The 18,630-nt window shown below is 42.9% G+C and overlaps 2 protein-coding genes across 2 annotated transcripts in view; both read right to left on the bottom strand.

The window, feature by feature from the left end:
- Nucleotides 1–16,481, bottom strand: part of LOC105888229 (immunoglobulin lambda-1 light chain-like) — a 40,335-nt gene extending 23,854 nt beyond the window's left edge. The window contains exons 1-2 of the mRNA XM_023508133.1: nucleotides 16,436–16,481; nucleotides 15,973–16,284 (exon numbers count right to left, since the gene is read on the bottom strand). Of these exons, the coding sequence (XP_023363901.1) occupies nucleotides 15,973–16,284; nucleotides 16,436–16,481 (358 nt within the window). The remainder of the gene's footprint in view (nucleotides 1–15,972; nucleotides 16,285–16,435) is intronic.
- The window catches only part of LOC100954674, a 235,000-nt gene that overhangs the window by 106,089 nt on the left and 110,281 nt on the right, over nucleotides 1–18,630 (bottom strand). The window lies entirely within an intron of this gene.

Genomic DNA, 18,630 nt, shown 5'->3' with positions numbered 1-18,630 from the left:
CCGAGCCTTCTCTCTCTTTCTTTCTTTCTTTCTTTCTTTCTTTCTTTCTTTCTTTCTTTCTTTCTTTCTTTCTTTCTTTCTTTCTTTTTTTTTAAAATCATAGCTGTGTACATTAATACTATCATGGGGTACAGTGTGTTATTTCTATATACAGTTTGAAATACTTTCATCCATCTGGTTAACATAGCCTTCATGTCATTTTCTTAGTTATTGTGTTAAGACATTTGCATTCTACATTTAGAAAGTCTCACACGTACCCTTATAAGATGAACCATAGATGTGATCCCACCAATCACCCTCCCTCCATCCCCCCTCCCTCCTCCCCTATAGTTGGGTGTTTTTGAACAACGCTTAATGCACTTGAACCTCTGTGGTAAGTAGTAGTCACAGTGAAACACATCAGCACAAGAACCCTCTTCTTCCTTTTTTCTTTCCTTGGCGTTTTGCCATCACCGCTCTCTGCCATCCACAATACACGTAAACTATGCTCTCACCAGGGCCTTTTTTGTGGTTAAATGCTATAAAACTCAGGCACTAAGCACCCCCTCCTAAAATAAATGGACAAAGGACAAAGGAAGAATGTTAATCATTGGCGAATAAACTTAGAAAAATGTTTTAATCCTCAAGAAATAAAAATGTGCATCAAGCATTAAGAATCCATTTTGGGGGGTCCGAGATTTAATCAATGCTTTTGCTAAAACAAAGTGACACTCCCAGAGTGATATAAATTATTTAATTTTTATTGGAAGCCAATTAGTTAGTGTAAAAAGGGTGAAAATATAGCAGTTTGAACGGCTATTTCCACTTTGGGGAATTTATTGTAAGAACCTCCTATGCATGGGTGAACATAAACTATGGTTTATTATTCTCAGAGAGGAGGAGATTTCTTATATTTGATCCCTTACAAAAATTACACAGCACTGTATTACAATGATTTTGCTTAATGATTTTATTTTGAACAATTAAGTACAGTTTAGTGAAGAATTAATCTGGAACCATCTCCATCCATGCAAGTTCATGGATGTTTGCGGAAGTTAGCTGATGGAATTAGTGAGAAAGACGACTAAGTAGTTTAACAAAAACTTAGTAACTATTTTTGGGTCTCCCATTGCCTTTGAAATCGCAATGTTTGATATTGTTTAGACAAGTCTTTCAGGTAAATGTCTTATTGTGGAGATCAAGAATATACATTTCTAGGATAAATGGCAAAACAGCATTTCTAATGTTATGTCAGTGGGTTTTACCCTTCGAAAATAGATAAGATGATAGCTTATATATAGTGAATAATTCAAACAATTCAGATAAAAGTGAATCCAATGTAATCCGGAAAAATGTAGACTAAAAATAGTGGCCTTGGGCCTGGTGCTGTGGGCCACACCCATAATCCTAGCATTCTGGGAGGCCGAGGCGGGGAGATTGCTTGAGCTCAGAAGTTTGAGACCAGCCTAAGCAAGAGGGAGACCTTGTCTCTAAGAATAGCTGGGTGTTGGGGTGGGTGCCTATATTCCCAGCTACTCAGGAGGATGAGGCAAGAGGATCGCTTGAGCCCAAGAGTTTGAGGTTGCTGTGAACTGTGATGCCACAGCACTCTACTGAGGGTGACACAGTGAGACTGTCTCAAAAAAAAAAAAAAAAATAGTGGCCCTAAGGGCAATGAATACATTGATTTGAGGTGATTGTGAAGAATTCAAATAGTTATTTTATGAACTATGCAATAAAAAGCAGTATTAAAGTTGATATATTATCTTATATAATATATAGTTTTAAATGTGCAAGTGTAAACAATAATACATTAAAAAATTTAAAGTAGAATTCTATAACCCTGAGGAGGGCTTGTATATTCAAGTTGGCCAAAATTCTTTTTTTTAGAGACAGAGTCCCACTTTGTTCCCCTTGGGAGAGTGCTGTGGCATCACAGCTCACTGCAACCTCAAACTCTTGGGACCAAGTGATTCTCTTGCCTCATCCTCCCAAGTAGCTGGGGCTACAGGCATTTGCCACAACACCTGGCTATTTTTAGAGGGAGGTCTCGCTTTGGCTCAGGCTGGTCTCTAACCTGTGAGCTCAGGCAATCCAGCTGCCTTGGCCTTCCGGAAAGCTAGGATTACAGGCATGAGCCACCGTGCCTGACCCCTCAAAATTCTTAACTTTGAATTTTATAATTGAGGAAAATGGGGGGTTACTCTATTTTATATATTAATGTTTCCTCACATATATGATAATTTTAAGTGATGAAAATGTTGTAAGTACAGATATGTTCATCATAGCAATTTTTATAATAGGAAAAATGTAGAAGCTTCCTAAATGCTTGTCCATGAGAGAACAGATTGAGTAAACTACAGTATTCCCCTAGATACAACATTAAGGTAGGTTATTAAAATACCAATTAGGAAAATTATCCGATAACATAGAAAACTGATTATATATTGTTAAAGAGGATGCAAATACATATATGGAGTATGATTACATACACCGAGTATAATTTGGCAGGCCTGATATTCTTTCAGTGTAGAATTCTATAATAAATTCCAGGGATGACAATAGCTCAGGTCGTTGATGTTAGCGCCCAGCCAATGTAGACAGTCCTTCCAGTGTAGTCATCCATTGAATTCGCCCACTGACAAGGATGCTAGTTTCACTTTTGAGTGGCTGCCAACCACCACAAAGCTATTCCTGTTATTGAAATGAAAGCTCTTTTCAGGTATCTTTTTTTTTTTTTCCTATTGGCCTCAATTGGCCTCTGCTCCCTTCTCTAGGTCAGGCGATGGCTCACTCTGGTGTGTGCTCCAGCTGGACTCCTTCCTGGCCACTCGGGAGGCTCCAGACTCTCCTGGTGTGATTCACACTGAGCCTCCAAAAAAGAGAGAACAAACTTTCATTTTTCAGTTTGGGCAGTATTCCTTGAATTTTGAAAATTCTGTGATGGTTGCCTCAGTCTTTAGCTATTATCTCCATAAAAAGGTAATGCTTCCTCTCCCCCCAACCTTAGAAAAGCTGAAGCCTCCCTCTAAATTCATTACTGAAGCATGAGTATGGGTTATTTTCAGGTCATTTCTTGAGATGGGGTTTTGATGGGAATAGAACGAAAGCATATGAATGATGTGATGAGGAGGAGGGCCCAAGAAGAGGACACAGGCAGATTAAAATGGGGTGGTACAGATGGTGTATTTTGCAGTAACAGTGGACTGACAGGTGGCAGCCTCCTTAGTTATTGCCAAGAATTTGGATCATTCCAGCCATGGCTAAGCACTTTTTTCTTTTGGTGTATGTGGATTTTGCAGTAGTACTCCTTGAGTTCTTAAATTTTCTTTTAAAGCTCCTAAAAAAAAATACATCCTAATACTGACCTTGACATTTTCTGGGGTGGTAGGTTAACATCAGTTCAAATGAAAAATATTCTGAGACCACAATACAGGGTGGATATAAAATTCATGTGCAATTTAAATTAGTTTGCTATTTAAATTGCACAGAAACTTTATGTCCTCTCTGTATTTTCCCTGGAGCTAATGTCTTCGTTTTTCTCCTTGAACTTGAACTCCTTCTCCTTCCTATCTTTCTTAGCTTTACTAAGTAGGCAGTGGACAGCAGTGACCATTTCCTTGGGGGGAGAAATGAAAAAAAGAAAGTAAAATGTCTATAGACTTTGGGTAGCCAAGGTATAATCTCTTACAGACATTTGCAACCCAAAGACATCCTTGCAAGGCCTGGCCCAAACAGAATCCCTATCCCCTTTGTCCTACATGCAGAGAGAGGCAAAGTCCTGCTGCTCATGGCTGTGAGTTTCTACTCAGTGTGTGACCACCATGGGGTCCTCAGAGACTAGGAGAGGTAAGGTGAGTGTTATGAAGGCTTTATGTCAAGGTGTGGGTAGATCTGTAGGTTTTCCTAAAGTGTGTGTAGAGTTGGAACACCTACTTTCCAATAATTTCCTTAACTCTATCTCAGCTTCTTAAAATCTTGGTCATAACCTCAGTCTTCTTAGTTTTCTCAAGATGTGCTGGAGAAAGTCTCCCAGTCACCCTCTTTGAGCAGGTGTTGGATGATTGATGGGATTGCGTGCATGGGAATTTCTAAGAATACGATTCTCATGCCTGCTCGGGTGGATGCTTCCTGGGTAGTTGGCGGTTGTGGCCCACGGCCGTTGTGAATTGGCTCCAAGCCAGCAGCTTTTGTACTCTGAATTGGAAAGCACCTCAAACGTGGGGGTATCAGGGGTATAGGGGACCACAGGATGTGGACATTCAGTGCCTCATAAGGAAGACACATCTGCTGGGTCTGGCAGCTGGTGAGAAGAGCAAGTCAGCAGCGGATGTGAGTTTCCAAGCACTCAGGTCCCATGGGTCCCACCACTTCCCACTTCCCTCTTAGAAGGAACTTTTCCAGATTTTTTAGCCAAGCTACATAGTCAGGTATGACTATTGGTATCAGTGTGACGGCGTAAACACTGCTGAATAAAGGCAATCCTTCCTCCTGATGTGATGGAGACCAGATGGGCTTGGGGCACGCAAGTCAAAGAGCCATGGCAGAATTATCTTACCCCCTCCTGAAAAGCAATCTATCCAGAGATAGAGTCATGGTAGGAAGAAAGTTTTTCTATTGTTTTTCTCATTAAAGTGGAGGTTAGTAAATCTTGGTGCAAAATTGCCTCCCCTCCACACAATCAATCTGCACTGATAGCTGATTTAATTAGTGTATGTAGGACAGAGTCTCGATTTGTATCATTGAATTCTCTGTACACATAAACAATGTGCAGAAACTGGGAGAAATATATTCAAATGGAAATACAGAGTGTATAGAATGTATACAGTCTTTGGAATCTTTGCCTTGAAAGAGGGGAAGGTTTTTTTTTTTTATTATTGGGGATTTATTAAAGGTACAAGAAACTAGGTTACACTGATTGCATTTGTTAGGTAAAGTCCCTCTTATAATTGTGTCTTGCCCATGAAAGGTGTGTCACACACCAAGACCTCATCCCCTCACTCCTTCCCTCTCTTTGCTCTTCCTTTTCCTACCCCACCCTCCTTCTTTCTCTCTCTGCTCTCCCCTTCCCCCACCCCCATGAGGGGAAGGTTTTATTTGGAGTCAGATTCTCTTACTTTACCCTGGGCCCCCACACTAAAACAAGGCTGTGTTGACTTGTCCAAAGCTAGGCCTGCCAGAAATACATTGTATAATGGGGTGTGATATTAGGAAAACAAAGGTACACCAGAGTTGTTGTTGTCCGCCATGACATTTTCTTTTCTGCCACCGAAGGCAGATGATCTGGATGCCTCCCATGTCCACGTCACAGAACTGGGGCAGTCAAGTCTTTGCCAGGGACCTTTAGAGAATCCATATAGTCTATAGACTCTAAGATTCACTTCTGAGCCTTTATAGGAGTGATATGTTGACAGCCCAAACTTTTCCAATAACAAATTACAATGATGAAGTCGTTGGAATTGGATGTAAGTAGAAACTCCTGAGTCTTCCTGAGCTAGGCACCTCCAGTGGTCATAATGTCTCCAGTGGACTACAGTCTCAAAAATGCTGCTCTGGGGACATATCTCTGAGAAAAATACCCACAAATGGCTTAAGGTGGTGCTAACTTATAGACTTGCATGGGTTGGGTTGGAGTGGGACAAAGAAGAAAATACTCTCCCTGACCAAAAAAAAAAAAAAAAAAAAAAAAAAAAAACAAAAAAAAAAAAAAAAGACAACCCCCACCCCCAAATTAGGAATAGGAAGGGACCTGTTTAATATTTTACATTACTTCCCTATTGGGATGTACATGAACGGTCTAGGAATAATGACTCTTGGAGGGTGTAAGGCTCAGGGTGAGAGAGGCCAGGAGGGAAATGAGAAGTGGAAAATACATGGAGTATCAACACTCAGAGAGTAGACTGCAAAGAAAAAATACATATTTTTTTAGCATTTTATTTTATTTATTGTTATTTGTTTTTTTGCAGTTTTTTGGCCAGGGCTGGGTTTGAACCCACCACTTCCAACATAGGACCAGTACCCTACCTTTTTGAGCCACAGGCGCCACCCAGAAAATATAATTTTAAATAGTGAAAGCTCAAGGGTCAAGAATAGAGAGAGAGATTTAGAAACAAATTCTGCAGAGGGCAACAAGCGAAAGAGTATGAATTAACAGTCCGGAGAACACTTTTTACTGATGCCCTATTCCAGGGTATTCAGTCCAGGCTTGAGCTCTTTGCTCTCTTGACAGCTGCCTGGGATAACACAGAAATGAAAGAGGAAATCTCATATCTAAAGTTCAAAAACGTAAGTTGTACATTAACTTTGTAATGGAAGTGAGAATGTGCAGGAAAGCCTTTGTGGGAGTTAGCTTCAGAGGGGAAATACAAATAAGCCATGGCACTTGTAGAACAAGTGAAAATTCCAATAGATGGTCAGATTTAACACAGCTTGGAACATATAATTTTCCATCAGAATGTTGTTAGAACATTTCGGTAAACGCAGGTCTCAATGTCTTGCATTGAGTAAAAATGATAGCTGCTGTTTTAAGTGAGTTCAATCAGGGAAACACAGGGGACAGTTAGTCTGGTCCTTGATTCTATTGTTCAGTAGAATTTTTGGCCTAGAAATACCCTGAGATGTTTTGTGTTGTTCAGGCTTTTTATTTTTCGATGCTGTACAGAGCTGTTATTGTACCTGAAGACCTTGCCTTTTTCATTTTGCTTATGTACAGTGTGAGACACCCCAGATCAGAGACACAGATGACTTATTGAAAGCCCTGCCTACAACCTAATTAATGTAACTATCTCAAGTAGCTTGCAAGATTGGATTCAGAGGCCGTAATAAAGGAATATAGAAGTATAGATCTTTTGGTCTTTCTCTTACTGCCCTCAGATGTGAACAGATAATCCTCTGTCAGATTCCTTGGGAGCCAGCTGAATCTTACTTATTTTGAAAGGTTTTAGAGCCTTACATTCTAAAGGGTTCTTTCAGAAAAATTGGGAAAGTACAAGACGGAAGACACACCACAGCCTGGAGCCTAGGCTGCTGACTTGAGCACAGATGGGAGAATGTTAACAGCTAAGAAATATGAGGTCTTTGGCTCTTTTCCCAGAACTGCCAGGCTAAGACCTTGGCAGAGACTCAACAGGAAACTGAACTCTATTTGCATATCCTTTTATACATGGGAGATTAAAAGCTTCAACCTTGAGTGATCACAGTTTTTGAGAATCATGATGAGGCATTAAAGAGAAGGAGGAGCGTCCCAGGGGAGGTGAGCTGGCGGCGATGCAAGGTAGGTGTGAGGTTAGCAATGACTTTCAATCCCCTTTGATTAATCAAGAGAGTATTTCATTTAGTTCCCTGTTCGATTTTATCCTTACTGGGTCACATAAAGGAATCAGCTAAGCAGGAATCTGTGCTTCCTAAGTCTTGGGAATCTGTCAAATTTGATCTCTTTTGTCCTATGGCTGGCTCCTCCTCTTTCCTGCTGGGCAGAGCCCTATAGCTTGTTAGAGCTAAAGGAATCTTAGACATTATCTAATATAAACTCTTTATTACACAAATGAGAATCTGAGGTACAATGAGGTTAACTGACTTGTCTAAAGTCATACACAAAGTTAGGAGTAGGAGTTCTGACTCCCAGATGATTTTTTTTTTTTTTAAAAACAGGCTGCCAGCTCTTTATAGCAGGTGAAAGTTTCCTCAGATCTCAGAGAGCTTCTTTCCAGTGTGTGATTTGGCACAGACAACTTTCATTATTTTTCCCCATCAGAATGTGAAGTTTTGGCAAGACAGGGGCTCTGATTCTCTGGCTCTCCTGCCTTCCTCTGGACCAGGTCCCTGTGATTTTTTTAATGGAAGAAGCCAGAGGTTCTGGAATGAGGCTATTTATTCTTGGGATTCATTTAGGGAAACTCAATTTCCTTGGCCAAGTACTGCGGTGAAGAGTAACTCCATGTAGATCGTATGGACAGCAAGAAGATGGACAAATGTCACCCCTCACAGTGACATTATGATTAACTTCACAGGTTCCTTTTTAAGGACCTGAAAAAAATCTCTATTTCTAAAAGGGTATACTAATTAAGTGTATCCTAAGACTAGGGGGGACTTTGGGGAGAGCATACCTACAGTGGATAAGGCAGAGTTTTCTGGAAATTGGGACCCCTTTGTCTAACTTTTGTCTCAGATATCTGGACAAAGTGTGTTACAAATGTTTGGTATTAAACATTCATTCTCCATGTCACCACTGGGGAAGCCATATCCCATATCTGGATATGTGGAAGGCCACTGAGACGCAGTGTTTCATCAGGGAGCTAGACCTGCCCAGTGAAGGTCTTGCCTCTGGGACTTCATGGCTGTTAGTGCAGGGAAAGAATTCAGAGAGGTTGTGTGGGAAGAGCACTCTGGAAGAGGTACTTTTGTGAAAAATGTCCTGGAAGCACATTTAATAGATTTTGGTTTGGAAAAAAGCGAGTGGTCACTGGCCATGTTCCCGCCTATTGGAGCTCCCTTTTCTAGGTAAAACCACTCTGTTTCAGACCATCAGGTGTTGAGGAAAACGGAGCCTTGTTCCCTGCTGAGCATCTCTGGATGGTGGATGTGCAGGTGGGCTTGGTGCTTACTATCAACTGTTTAATTTAAGCCTTGGAAGAACTTGATGAAATCATCACTCTTATTGTATGGATGACTGAATAGAGCTCTAGAGAAGTTGAAAAAAGTTTTTCAAGGTCCCAGACCTTGTAAGGGAGGAGCTGTCATCTTACTCATTTTCCTCTTATTCCAGAATCCATTCTCTTTTTAGTGCTGAAACGACTAACTCATGGTCGGGCTCAGTCGCTCAGACCTGTAGTCCCAGCACTTTGGAAGGCCAGGATGGGAGGGTTGCTTGAGGCCAGGAGTTCAAGACCAAGCCTGAGCAACATAGTGAGACCCCATCTCCATGAAAAAATTAAAATTAGCCAGGTGTTATGGAGGGCACCCATAGTCTCAGCTACTTGGTAGGCTGAGGCTGGAGGATCATTTGAGGCTGGAGGTCCAAGAGTTTGAGGTTGCTATAAACTGTGATTGTGCCAGCCTGAGTGACAGAGTGAGATCTGGTCTCAAATGAAATAAAACATATATGCAGTTTACAGCCCACATTTGTCAACTTATTCATTTTAAGACAGATGAAAGTCTTAAGCCTTGCCAAAGGTAGAGACAATTTGCAGATTATTGTTTGTACGTTCAACACACACTGGTATTTTTGTGAATGGTTAAGGCGGTTGTAGATCACTTTACCTATCTCTACCTCTTGGACAGCAGCACTATACTGCTATCTAAGAGAGGAAAATATACTTACTTAAATTGTGCCAGGAGCTTTTTTATTAAAGCGATGACAACATTTCCATGGATCTGCACGTGTGAGATAGATTATAGGAGGTGGTTGTCAGAGAAAACCATGCCCCACCCCATCTGCCTTTCACCTTGGCATGATCACATGGTTTGCCTTTTCTGTGTTCTCTTAGCCCTTGACTTCGAGGACACTGGGGGAAAGAGACAGAAATGTAGTACATCACTTTGTCTATCTGCTTTATATTGTGTGATGGTAGGAAAGGCACTTAATTTCTCTGTTCCTCAGTTTCTTCATCTTCAGCTGAAGAGGGTGAGCCAGGTAGTGAGTAAATTTCTCACTGCTGTAACACTCTGCGTGTGAAAGTGGGGTGGATAGCTTTCAGAAGGGAGGTACGTGTCGGTGCTAAGACATGGCCTAGCTGTGGACTCAGACACTTAAACTGATTCTTACTATGGAGGAGGGTTGTTGGTATTGTGCCACCTCCCTGATTTCAACCAATAGTGTCAGTTACACTGGTCCCCTTGTGACCGTATTTATTAACTTAAAACCCTCTTTACCTTGTTAGAAGACTAGGCGTTTAATCCTTGATCAGTCACTCATGACTCTAACACAGGTGCTATGCAAACACAGTGATGTCCCTACATATGGGGAAGCCTTTGACGTGACAGAGCATATGACAACCCACATTCAAGCTGTGTCTCCTTGGTATTGTCCCCATGGATGCCAACATTCCTTCTCTTTGCCTCTGAGTTAATATTTCTCCCTCCTGTCAGTGGCAAGCAGGGGTGGAAATAGACTCTGGGGCCTCCCCTGGCCTGTGGTTCCAGTACACCCAGCAGCCCTGGAGGGTGAATTTTTAAAGCTTTGCTCAGTACCGTAAAGACACTCCAGCTTTCTCCAAAGTCACTCTAAATTCCTCAGTAGCTCCGTGATTGACTTCCCAGAGAGGAGGAAAAATCTCAGAACCTCCCTGAGGTGAACACATGATTTATTTCAGCTACACGGTCTATATTGGGACAGTTTGGGGGGCACACAAGGAGAAATGAGGCTGTAGATTCCCTTCCCAGGTGCTAGAGTAGCCATCCTGGGATGAGTGAGAGAATCACATCACCCCCCTTGGGGTTCCTTGTGTCCTTTCATGATCAGGATGAAACACTCATCAGTCCACGGGACGTGGTTACATGAGTAGGGAGAGTCAAGGTAAAGGGCTCAACGTCCCGTGTCCTGTTTTCCATTTGTCAGTGATCAGTTCTCCCCCATCTTCCCTTTCATGTTGTAGATTTTGACCGTCTCAGGACGGCTTCCTTGCTGCACCCTCCCACCTGCTCTCCAACACGCCTCGCACTCATTCATGGAATTCCAGCACTTGGTCCTCAGAATGAAGGTGAATCAGTGGTGAAAGAGCTCTTAGCAAGATGAGAAAGAAAACAACTCTTCCCCGTTTTCCTATTCAGAAAAGCTGGCACTATTGTGTGTCTTAAATCTGTACTTTTTTTGCAAAAACAAAAACCCACAAAACTGTACACCCCAGTGTTATTTCTAACAGAGGAGTCCAGCAAACATCCAGACTCCAACTATTGTGCTCCCTGCCTACACACAGGCCTTTGCTGGAATGTTACCTTCTCACTGTAGCCTTTCCTGACAACCTGATTTAAAATTATAATCTCCCCCAGCCTGTGGGTAACGTAGTCTCTCCCTCTGTTTCCTTCTTCTCCATGGCAATGATTGCCATCTCACGTATATTTTACTTATTTATTTTATTTTGTGTTTATTTCCATTAAAATGTAAGCTTCTGAGGTGTCTGGCAGCTGTGCCTAGTCCCAACGTGTCTAGAAAAGTACCCGGCACATAGTAGGCACTTTATAAATTGTTATCGAATGAACGGATAACGATCGTTTTGTTTATGAAAGCAACTTTAATCTCCACAAGTCTCTACCTTGGATTGGTTTTCTTTCTTAATAATTTGTTGCTCTAGGAATATATTTATACTGATTAAAAGATATTTATGGCTTTTACTTTAGTGTAAGTATAAACGCTATGAATACTCATGAAGTTTTCTCCTTGAGCCAGAAGAGGATAATTTAAACTTCTCTATTTGCCCACAAGCATGCAGGTAAAAGGAAAACTTATTCATGCCTGTTAGATATCTTATTTAAAAGAGTTCTCACAGAGTTCGAGAACCTGGCTTTATTTGCATCAATACAAGTGACTGCATTTTGGCTGGACTTTCCCCGACACCAGGTCTTTTTCCCATTAAATATAGCGCAGCACTGGCTGCCTGCGGCCTGGGGGCGCTGGAGCATCTGGGGCATGCCTTCAGAGAATTCTAGTGTTTGATGCACTCTAACTATGCTGTTACCATTCACAAACATATGTGTTTATGTATATGTAAATTGTTTTTTTAAAAAAACAATGCCCCAGAGGATTCTGTATTCTTGTGGAGTATCAAAATCATTTGGTAGTCCAAGTGGTAGAGTGAAAGGGAGTTAGGAATTGCTTTTTTGTTTAGGGAAATGTGTTATTGTGGCTTTTGATTGTGAAAGAGCATGCCCCAGAGGGGCTGTTGGAAGAGAAGCTTTGCAAAATTCCTTCGTGAAATAAAATAGAAGTGTTTAGCTTTTTCCTTGACAGCCCAAGACTCATGGCCTGGGATCTTGGGACTCAATAGAGGAAACAGGTCTGGGTCTTCTTCCCAGCACCCAGCCCAGGGCAGGTGACACAGCACTCACTTGTATTACATTCATTCATTCATCTGTGTAATACATTGATTGCATGCCTGTTCTGGGCCAGACTCGTTCTAAGTGCTGGAGTTAAGGCAATGAAGAAAACAGACAAAAATCCCTGCCGTCAAGGATCTTCTTATGTTCCAGGGGACAGATAGCTGGTCAGTAGAAGAATAAACCAGTAAAATACGTAGCACATCAAATAGTGACAAATACTCTGGAGAAAAATGAAGCAGATACAAGAGATGGTATTTGCTGGCAGATGAATAAAGCACTTTGACAAAAAAACTAAAGTTGTATAATCCTATCATTTCAATTAGTATTTTGGGGAAATGTGTTGAATTGACGAGTAGGAAAGAAGCCTCGATTCTGCGTTTGTTCACCTTGTCAGTGTAGAAAATTTCTCAGCCTGCATGTGTTAGCTGAGACACGGCAGGGGCTAAGACCTACCTGAAGCAGCGAAGGCTTGGCTAGAAATTAATTTCTATTCTTTGCACAATGGCTCCTGCCTCTTAATCCCCCAGTGTCTTCTGGTTCTATTTGCTCATTTTTGAATTCAGAGAACTGTGAATGTCACATCTTGAGCCCTCTTGTGGCCTTGGTGTAAGTGATAAGTTGATAACAATGGCAGAGACAAACTTGCACACTTTGCCTCCCAGAAGAGATATATATGGGTGGTAAAGTTAGCGATTCTATGGACCTGACAGAAACCCACAGAATCTCTGCAGCTCTTATTACACCAGGCCCAGGCCCCTGAGGTTGCCGTTCCAGGCAGACCCCTGAGAGGGGGAGGAGAAGGCAGTGAATGCATGGGCACCTCCAGAGACTCTAAGGGAGTCCAACAAGGTACTGCCTTAGGGAAGTATTCAAAAGAAAGGCACAGGTGGGCTCATTTCTTAGAGTGTAGCCTGAGAGAAAAGGGGCTGACCCAGGGTGTGCTCAGGAGTGTAAGTGGGCTGAGCTGAATAGCAGCTCTCTTCCTTCAACCATGAGAGTGAGGCATCTCAGGAGAACAGGTCGGAAGCTGAAATTGCCATTGATGTTTTAAAGAAGGGGAGGGAAAACAGGAAGTGGAAGGAGGTGGCTGCCCCCACTCCCATTCCATCTTTTGGAAAGTGGCCAACGAATCAAAAGTCACCTGTGAATCAGCAAAGATGATTGGACTTCAGGCCCCTGTTCCCAGCCAGCCTTTACTTGAGATGTTGCTAGTGGGAAGGTATTTCTTTAGGATATCCCATGGCTCCTAACCTAGTGGCAGGAGCTTCAACTTGGCCTTCAAGTCAGACCCAGATTCTGGCTCTGCTTCTGTAGACAAGCTATCCAGTCTCCCTGAGGCTCAGTTTCCCCACCTATAAGATGGAGCTGATGAAAATGACTTTACTGGGTTGTCATAAGTGTGAGTTCATATCTGCAAAATAGCATCTTGCTGATGATCAGTAATTTGTTCACTTTGTACTCAATTATTCTACCATATAGTTTGCTCTTTCTTTTAATGAGTAACATGTATCAAGTATTTACTATGTGCAGTGCAATTTATTGACCTCTTAGCATTAGATTTTTACAACACAGTGAAGCTGGAACTCATTATTTCCATTTCATAGATAGAGAGATATAGATGATTTTAGAAGACTGTAAAGCTCACATCAGGATCATGAAATCCCAGAGTTAGAAGATGTTTGAGAGGTCACTTGGGACCACTGCTCTATTGTCCTAGTGTTTTGACAGAGTCATGGAGCATTAATTTGGACAGGTCTGATGGATAGCCCCTGTTGCCCTTGTTTCTGACATGTCCTGGAGATGGCCTCTTCTCTGGGCCCCCACCTCCTTGAATTATACTCTGAATTCTCCAGCATGGACTCCAGCTTCTGTTGCTCTCCATTATTAGCTATAATATTTGGGGCAAGTGTTTCAGCCTTTCTGTGCCTTAAGGTCCTCATCTGTAAAATGGGGACAATAATAGAAAATGAATCTTAGGGTAATTGTGAAGGTTAAACCGAATGACATATTCAAAGTGCTTAGGATGGTACCTATAGCACATGGTAAGCACTCAACATTTGTTAGTTATTATTACAGCTAACATACAGTTTTATGGATTTTCCAGGTATCCTTTTTACTTCCTTCTCCTCAGAGTCATTCTTTCTGGTGTCCCTCAGAGGACTCATTTGGGTGTCTTACTAGGGATCTATCTTGTACACCATATAAAACCGTGTTTCCAAACCTCGACATCTGTGTAACCAGCTTTCCAGATGCTGTTCTTTTCCAAAGTCATAATTTCAAACTGGGAAAAGAATTGTACCCTCTCAGTGTTGGAGATACACTCTACCTTCCTGCCTATCATTTGCCCAAAGAAGACTAACTGGATATGAGCAGCAGGTGGTGGGCTTGATGAGTTGTGATGCGCCTTCTATGGTGACCTGAACACATCCTAGGGAGACTGGGTCCAAATGCCTTTCCAGAACTTTGGGTTCAAGGTGCCCTGTCCAGATGGGCATTTGGGAAATTGATTATGCCCAAGGGCAGAACCAATGTCCAGGGACTTGTAGACAGTTCAACCCAAGAAGATACCCAGAGGGGTGGGCAGAAAAGTAGAAGGCAGGTGACAAGTCCATGTCAGAATTTGGCAGCAGGACAGAGTGAGTGGGCTTAGGAATGAAGAGAGGGGGAGAGTGATGTAAGTGTCTGGGGAGATAAATGAGGTCATGGAGAAAGTCGCAACTAAGTGCATGGAACAGTTATACACCGTAACATTTATGGCTATATAAAATGTGTACATATATGAATGGCCAGACCGAGCCACAAGAGGAGGGAGGACTGGGAGGGCCCTGGGTGAGAGAGTGAGTGCTCTGATTGGAAGCCAATGTGCATGGGGCAGACCCAAGTCAGCCCCTTGTGCTTCTGCCAAAGGCAGGGTATTTGATCAGAAGTGTTAGTTGGAGAAAGTTTTACCTAGCTATTGCCTGATGTAGTCCAAGGAAGCTTTATGAATGTTCATTTTAGATGTTAACAGATACTTTCACAACGTTATTGAGGCACATTTGATATGAAATAAACTGCACATATTTGCAGTACTTAGTCTGATGAATTTTGATATACCTGTACATCTGTGAAACCCTCACCACAACCAAGTTACCGAACATATCCATCACCGTAAGTTACAACAAGCTATCTAATAAGGTGAATGGTAGATTTTCTAGATGAGGCCAGCAGGAAGGCTAATTTCTGCTACGGTTTCAGCCTTAGGATAGAAAGCCCTGTCAATCACCTAAATTTAGAAAACTACATTTTTTTAGGACAGAAGTGTAGTATTAAATTGAGGTGTCCCAAAAAGGATAAAAAAGTGCCAATAGAAGCAATTTTTCAATATTTTGTTTTTAGCACATATGGAAAAAGTAAAGAGGTAGAAAGGAAATTGCATGTTCAGCCAGAGATCATCAGAAGAGTACAGAATGCGGGGATGGAGCCTCGCCCTCCGTGTGGGGCAGGGTGACAGGCAGGACACACTATCTGATGCTGAAGACAGGTCACTGTCCCCGCCCTGCTCTTCCAGAACATCTAGATTCATGGTGCATATGACTGGGGAGAAGCTGGATGCTTCCCATTGTTTTCTTTGGAAAGCGCCTCTTTAATCCTTGCCATACCCTCAGCACTTTGGGGTCTGTGGCCAAATCTATTATAAAGCTCTAAGAAAACTGTGAGAGTCGATGCTATAATTCGTTCCTTTTGTTCCATCTCTCCCTTCTGCTCCACACTGGGCCTTACCCTGCTGGGCGGTTGCCTGTCTGAGCATCGTGGAGTGTGTGGGCAAGACGAGAGTGACTGAGCCTTCAGGAAAGGCAGGGATGCCAGCTTTCTTTGGCTTCCATTTCTTAAATTATTTGTTTGAGAGAAAGTCATGGCATTTCTGGCCCTGCTGTTCTCCACGGAACTCAGTGGTTTTCGAGCTGCTCAGAAGTAGACCTGCAGCAGGGTGGTAATCACAGGCACAGTAGTAAAGTCCTTCGTCTCTCTCTGATACCATAGAAATGTTCAGGACACCCTGGTTGTTTTGATTATCAACAGCTCCTTTGAAACGGTCCGTGAAACCAGGGCCATAGGTGTTAGGTTCTCGGTATATGAAAGTCAGTGCGCCATCCTGGGTCTTCTTGTACCAATTTAAGTAGTAGTTACCGATTGTTTCACCTTGCATAGAGCACCTGAGGGTGGCAGACTCCCCAACAGACACAGGCACTTCTGGTTTTACAGGCACCAACACAGCAGCTGGCATGACTCCTGAGGGAAAAGATAGAAGAGGGGCCCAGTGAGGACTGGGGGCTGAGATCACTGGGCAAGAGGCAACGTTTCTGAGTTCCAGGTCCTGGGAGCCTTGACGTCTCCTGTGCTGCTGAGTCTTGCTTGGCTGGGGTCCCAGGATCTGCCTTACCTGCCCAGAAGAGGGAGAGATGGATGAAGGAGCAGATCCTCCGCATGGCTCACTTGGGGCAGCTCTGCCTCCCAACTGGCTTTCACGGTGGTCCCGCCTCTGAGTCAACACCTCCTCTGTGACGCACTTGTGCCTGAGGAAACCAGTTCCTGTCGGCAACTGTTTTATTGCCCAACTGCCCAGCGGAGTCTTGCTGATCAGGGGAGGCTCAGGGGCCTGCTGCTTGCCTGTTAATGGGATGACAATGCCAACCTCAAGACAAACATGTGGGCAAGGTAAGTCAGGCCAACTGAGAGGAGGTTACGGCAGCTATTTGATTGATTACAAGGTTTTTGCTTCCTGCCTTAGAAGTTAAACTTGATAGGGCTGCTCCATTTTCAGAGTAGATATACATGGTGGACTCTCTGCGGTGATGTTAACAGTTAATACCTAGAGGAAGCATTATTGACATTTACAGTGGTAATCAAAAGAACCATCAAATGAGGAGATCAATAGTATGTGCACAAAGGCTCTGAGGATGTTGTAATGATCGTTGTGTCCACTGCAAACTCCCTCTTGGCAAAGTTGGATAAGGGTGATTCACCCATGTGTAAAAAGAGCAATCCAATGAAATGTTGTCTTCCAAATCTGAGCTGGAGTTTCCTAATCTTTATTGAGCTCATCTATCTTTTCCGAAGGGTTCTTAGGTCAGCGATGTTGAATTACACACAGCCAAATATTGTAAAATACTTAGAAACCACCACTACATCCCATTATATGACAGCCTAAACATGTATGTGCTTAAAAAAAGGAGAGTGTTTGAATTTTGACACCTACCCTTTTGAATTTAAAGACTAATAATCTTTGAAATTAAACTGGTAAATTAGTAATTGGAATTAGAGAGTACAGCAGAAGTTAGGAAGGGGGTCATCTGGTAAGCAAAAAGGCAAGAGCAAAGATGGTTTCCCGTATCTGAGGGAGAGTCTGGGCCCTAATTCCTACGTTAGTAGGGGAAAGATCCGGTTAAGCTTTTTTGGTTTCCCCAGAGTGACTGAGACCAGACTGCCTTGATAAAAGGTAGACAAGAGCTGCTCCAGTTTGCTTGGCCCCCATAGTGGATGCTCTCCTTACCCACCTCTGCCTCGCCTCACTCCTGGAGGACTGTGAGCAAGTGCTCTAGCCAGTCACATTTGGGGATATTATAAATTGTGCCATCAGTACTCACCTGCAGAATGTAATGGTGACCATGCTTTATAGTTTTTGAAAGTTGCCAAGGGCAACCTCTTCGGATTTATATACTTGATCTTTTTATATCAGGTTGCCTAGCTTTTGGCACATCCTATAAATCTTGTCCTTCTTGCTATGGGCCAGACTCTGGAGATTCACTGATGAATGACAGATGTCTCTTCTCTCACAGAGTTTATATGCTAGCATGAGAGCCAGTCATCACTTAATAATTTGTATAATTAGCTCCTCCATTGTGGCTGTAGTAAGTATTCTGCAGGAGCAGGATTGTGAGAGCACGTCGTAGGGGCCAGCTTCTGGTCAGAAGGGCGGGGAAGGCTTCCCCGAAGGGGAGGCGACTTCGCAGTCGGGACTGAGTCTGTTTGCCCCTCCACTTTGACATACCCACTTGGTTCCTTTACTCTCTGGCATCCCATTTGGCTTATCTAAGCCTTGGAAACTGCTAATGGGGGGAAACTGTAATGAGGAGAGTGAGGTGGGGCGTTATCATCCCAGACCCCTTCCTGCCAAGAGGTGGTTTGGTGGTGGCTGCGTTCCTCTCCTGGAAGCTACAGCTTCTCCCTGACAGCCGCAGGTTTCAGTGAAGCCTCCTCCCCTCCATGCTTTAGACCTAGGTGCTGGTGATTCTCTGTGCAGCCTCTGAATGAATGTCTTAGCATCTATTTCTGGTTTCTCATACCCTTCTGTATTATTTTCCTACAATTGCCTTAACAAAACATCACAAACTGGGTGGCTTAAAAAAAACATAAGTTTACTGTCTCCCAGTCCTGGAGATTGGAAGTCTGAAATCAAGGCGTCAGCAGGGCTGTGCTCTCTCTGAAGCCCATAGGAGAATCTTTCCTGGCCTCTTCCCAGCTTCTGGTGGTTTACTGGTAACCTGTGCCTTCATTGTCACATGGTGTTCTCTGGGTGTGTTTTTCTCTTCACATGGCTGTCTTATAAGGACATTGGTCATATTGGACTAAGTGCCC

Source organism: Otolemur garnettii, unplaced genomic scaffold (assembly GCF_000181295.1).
Source record: "Otolemur garnettii isolate 467f Iridium unplaced genomic scaffold, OtoGar3 scaffold00225, whole genome shotgun sequence".
Lineage (NCBI taxonomy): Eukaryota > Metazoa > Chordata > Mammalia > Primates > Galagidae > Otolemur > Otolemur garnettii.
The sequence above is the reverse complement of the archived record's forward strand: the minus strand, read 5'-3'. Positions and strand labels throughout refer to the sequence as shown.